The 5,010-nt window shown below is 36.8% G+C and overlaps 1 protein-coding gene across 1 annotated transcript; it reads left to right on the top strand.

Moving 5' to 3' along the window:
- Window positions 1-330: 330 nt before the first annotated feature.
- LOC118745203 (kelch-like protein 18) lies at window positions 331-3,509 on the top strand. Its single transcript, XM_036478732.1, has 7 exons — window positions 331-763; window positions 839-1,539; window positions 1,597-1,743; window positions 1,928-2,071; window positions 2,136-2,250; window positions 2,321-2,675; window positions 2,741-3,509. The coding sequence occupies exons 1-7, from the start codon at window positions 494-496 to the stop codon at window positions 2,866-2,868; spliced, it is 1,860 nt and encodes a 619-aa protein (XP_036334625.1). The 5' UTR covers window positions 331-493; the 3' UTR covers window positions 2,869-3,509.
- The last annotated feature ends 1,501 nt before the right edge of the window (window positions 3,510-5,010 follow it).

Here is a 5,010-nt window from a genome sequence, read left to right as displayed (position 1 = left end):
TGCGACAATACACGACCGCTCACATCGACGTTAAGACCAAAAGTGTTAAAATGTGTTCGCAAAAATGCCGGTATATTCAAAATAACGAATAATACAAGCGCAAAAATTAAAACAGCAAATAGCAAAAATTTTGCGAAAGATTTTCAGTTCTTGTTATCCGTTGTAAATGTATTTAGAAGTAATGTTTTCCGAAAATTAAAGTAAGGCCATCCGCACACGACTCGTCTTGTCGTTGTATCGTCATTGGCTCGTCACGCATGCTGCATAAAACTTTTTTCTTAAATTATCGATAACCTTATTTATTACAGGTCCACAATTTTTCTGGTCATGTGGCAACTCGACGAAGGGGGAGCAAAACAGTGAAGGAAAAGTTTCAGCATTTTGACAAATTATTGGTTTATTTTTCACCTCGGTGGGATTTTCGTTACGTGTTTTCTTTAAAAATCGATGGGATTAGTTTAATAATATAATTTTACCAACTATTAATATTATAATGGAACAGTGGCCCGAACCCAGTATGGAGAGATTACACATTTCGGGGCGCGACACTTTGCCGTCATCGCAAACAAAACAGCGGCAACAACAATTAACCCAATTAGTGCAACAACAAACGTATTCATCAATAATGGATTTGCCCGATTTTGGCGATTGTGGGGATGACCAAAAATATGTAATATATAAGCATGATGACCTTTTCGGTGAAAGTTTCCCGCTAATGCGCGAAATACGTCGTCAGGGCAAACTCTGTGATGTTACTTTGAAGGTAAATATATAGAGCCACCCTGCTGGGTGGTGGTGCAAACCCCACCCTCAATTTAATTTTTATTTTAAACATTAGGTGGAAGATCAATCGTTTTCGGCTCATCGCATTGTGTTAGCTGGTACAATACCATATTTCTATGCCATGTTTACCAACAATATGGCCGAGAGTCGCATCAAAGAGATTACAATGAAGGAAATCGAACCGACCGCACTTGAGAGTCTCATCAACTATGCATACAGTGGCCAAGTACGCATCGATAATCAAAATGTTCAAAGTCTAATGGTGGGTGCGTCATTTCTGCAGCTGATCAAAGTACGCAATGCTTGTGCGGATTTCTTGATTTCACGTTTTCACCCGCAGAATGTGTTGGGCATACGCCATTTTGCCGATTCGATGGGTTGTACACATCTAATTGAAGCCGCTGATAAGTATATCGATCAGAACTTTGCCAAAGTTGTGCAATCAGATGAATTTTTGGGCTTAGATTTTGACGAGCTCATCGATTTAATAAGACGTGATGAATTAAATGTGCCAACAGAGGAAGTGATTTTTGAAGCTTCCATGAAATGGGTAAAACATATGGAAGATAAGCGTTCCGCATTGTTCCCACAAGTATTATCCAAGGTGCGTCTGCCACTGCTTTCACCGCAATTTTTGGCAGATCGTGTTGCACGCGAAGAGCTTATACGCTCATCGCATCAGTGCAGAGATTTGCTGGATGAAGCAAAAGATTTCCATCTAATGCCAGAAAGAAGAGGATTGTTACAAAGCTTCAGGTAATTGAATGAATATAATAATTAAGAAGTGACGAAATTAAATGCTTTAAAACATAGAACGCGGCAACGTTGCGGAGAATTCATTATGGGGCAAATTTATGCCGTTGGAGGAATCGCTAGCAATGGGGAATCAGTAAGCACCGTTGAAATATACGATCCAGTGATTAAGAAATGGGAAATGGGCGAACAAATGTCAATGATGCGGTGCGTACTAATGATTTAACTTTTCAGATCAACAAATATTAACAAAAGTAAAATTTCTCTTCAAGGCAGACTGCTCTATATACGCGTCTGTAGATTTTTAATATGATTTATTGTTCTCTTATATGATTTTAAACCATGTTTACTTAAAACGGTAACGTGCGAATTTACTTACATGTATTTGCAGTTCTCGCGTTGGTGTCGCAGTCATGGATGGCAAACTTTACGCTTTTGGCGGTTTTAATGGTACTGAACGTCTCTCCACGGTGGAAGTATATGATCCGAAAAAGAATAAATGGACACAAGGACGTGCAATGTTGTGCAAGCGAAGGTAAGCGATATATGCATTTAGAATTCATAATAAGAGTGCGCTGGATGACATTTTTCTACACTAGCGCCGTTGGTGTCGCTGCTTTAGATGATTGCATTTACGTATGTGGCGGTTATGATGGTGTTACTTCGCTAAATACAGTGGAATGCTATTGTCCGAAGACTGATATTTGGAAAACGGTACGTAACCACACAGATGCTTCATCTCACTTACTATTGGCTGCATTTGTTCACTTTTTATCCCATAAAGGTGGCGCCTATGATGAAGTATCGTTCGGCTGGTGGGGTTGCAGCTTTGGGTGGTTATGTTTATGCGCTTGGCGGGCATGATGGGCTCTCCATTTTCGACTCGGTCGAGCGTTATGATCCCATCAAAGATGTATGGCTTAAAATGCATTCAATGCTAAATCGTCGCTGTCGTTTGGGTGTGGCTGCGCTGAATGGAAAGCTATATGCTTGTGGCGGCTATGATGGCACTTCATTTTTGCGTTCTGTTGAGGTATATGATCCCATAACAGATACTTGGAAACTCGTAACGCCAATGAATTGCAAGCGAAGTCGGGTTGCGTTGGCTGCAAATATGGGCAAATTGTGGGCTATTGGCGGTGAGGAAAAATGAGTGATGTAAATACATTTTTTTTACATTCATCTACACATTTCTTTATATCAGGATACGATGGCGAGTCAAATCTATCCACTGTTGAAGTTTACGATCCCGAAACGGACGAGTGGTCTTATGAGCCATCAATGTGCGCGCATAGCGGTGGTGTAGGCGCTGGAGTAATACGTAAACAGTAGTTATTTGCAAATAGTTTAAAATATATACATACATAATATAAATATGAGAAATCGTTATAGTTTGAGATTGTAGATAATTCGTGATATTTTTTCAAAAGCATAAATGCATTTGCTTGCCTTTTCGAAAATTCTCGTTATGATACCTTATGTACGCAAGACGTGCTCTCTATTTAGCAAACTATCATTGCTCTAACGCAAATCATTCCAAATTCAGTTGAAGAATGTTAAAATACTAATATATCTATAAAGTAAAAAAAAAAATTGCTTGCTTTAAGAAAGCTTCGATTTTTGCTCACAAGCGTTAATTATATCATATTCTTTATATCATTTGTAGTAAGTTAGTTTAGAAGCCTTGTGCAGCGATTTTTCGAAAAAATTAAATTTTTAAGTCATTGTACCTCTACATTTACATACGTATCTGCCTAACTGCATATAATTGTAAATTATTTAAATTGCGTAAACATCAGGTCTTACGCCAAACTTTAATATACATACTCAATTATTGTTAGAAATTACCTGTAATCCATTTCTGAAATTGTTAATACTGACTAACGAAATGTACTCGTTAAACAATATCAGTACATATAAAATTTAGAACTCAATTAAATAAATGTCAATGAGATAGTTTCAACAAAAAATTGCGTTAACCCATTCTTGAACTAATTTTTTTGACAATTTTCCAATCTTATTTGCAATTAAAAGTTGAAATCAATTGAAAGTATTCTGCGGTTTTATACTTTATATTAGTACTTGCGTAACTTGCCGCCACTCAAACAATCGCGATCGATTACGCGCTATCACAAATTGGCTTAAACGCTCAGCAGTTGTCTGCTTTAGTATTTGTGTAACGGTATTTACAATTCGTAGGTGTGTTTGTGCTCTGCCTCTCAACTGTAAATGCAACAGGTTGCAATCAATATTTGCACAACAATAAATTGGAATATGTCGTGAATGCATTGTTTGCTCAACCCTTTTTTCCACTTGAAGTACATCTGCATCTGCCTGCATTGGTGTGCATCTAGTGTATGAGGTCGCGCCAGAAAGTAATTGCCAATGTTGCCAATGTTTGAAGGCGCGAGGAAAAAAATATTTTGAAAGCAGTTCGTATTTGATTTTGAATAGCGTAAAAAATACCTGCATAGATATGTATGTATGTACGCCTATACAATTTTTTAGCATTTCAGCGATATAAAACCCGGCGGATTTACACAAATACATGTCGTACGTTTGCTGCAAGAGTGTAACAATTCATAAAATCTAAAACGGCTTTAAAGTTTACAGTTTACATACGCTCACATGGTAAAAATTAAGACACATTTTCTTCCAAGGAATCATTGGCATGATTTTTTTTTTGACACAGCATTGAAGAAGAGGTACTATGTCAAGCTATCGAATGTGCAAAAATGTTTTTTTTTCATTTACGATACCTTGCACATGCTTTTAGAATGATACGTAAGTTGGTAAATTGCCGAATTTCTAGTCTTCTTAGAAGCAGAGGATACTGGCTTTAACAAAGTGTCAAATCCCACACTTTTACCTAATAACAACAACATTTTTTACAACAGATTTTTTCCCTGAAAAGTAACTATTTTCACCTACGTTAGTTTGACATTGGTAGCGACGATGTCTGCATACTTACTAAAAAAAAAATTTATTATGTCACTCTTGCTGCAAAGGTACGATATGTATTTATGTATACTGATGTGCTTGTTTATATTTTCCACAACAACGTTGCAGCTGATAACAGTCACTGATTGGTTAACACCAATGCCACCACCACTGTGTAATTCAATTATTTTTCGCGATTCGAGGAAATTCATATATGCATACATACATACATACCTATTCACACACGGACATACATACATACTTACGTTGTATACGCGTAATACACTTATCTCTGCAAACATCAGATTGTTTTATTGATATTATCTACCCCATTAATTGGCAGCCTCTAAAGTAGTGCACCAAATATGCACGAAAAAAAAACAATTTTTTTTTTTCAAGTCTGCAAAACAAATATATTTTGCTTGCACTTTTATTTCTGGAATAGTATTGTGGGCGTCTAATTACTTTCGCACAATAAATTCACTTTTTATTGCCACATAATAAAATTAAATTGGCCTTTAATTGTTTGCCAAA

Source organism: Rhagoletis pomonella, unplaced genomic scaffold (assembly GCF_013731165.1).
Source record: "Rhagoletis pomonella isolate Grant_MI unplaced genomic scaffold, Rhpom_1.0 Rhpom_scaffold_00001, whole genome shotgun sequence".
Classification (NCBI taxonomy): Eukaryota; Metazoa; Arthropoda; class Insecta; order Diptera; family Tephritidae; genus Rhagoletis; species Rhagoletis pomonella.
This window is presented reverse-complemented; position numbering and strand designations above follow the sequence as displayed.

Excerpts from the sequence above, each read along its gene's own strand:
- LOC118745203 (XM_036478732.1), top strand. The coding sequence starts at position 494 with ATGGAACAGTGGCCCGAACCCAGTATGGAGAGATTACACATTTCGGGG. Across the intron at positions 764-838 it reads TCTGTGATGTTACTTTGAAG|GTGGAAGATCAATCGTTTTC; the intron begins GTAAATATATAG and ends TTTAAACATTAG. Across the intron at positions 1,540-1,596 it reads GGATTGTTACAAAGCTTCAG|AACGCGGCAACGTTGCGGAG; the intron begins GTAATTGAATGA and ends TTTAAAACATAG.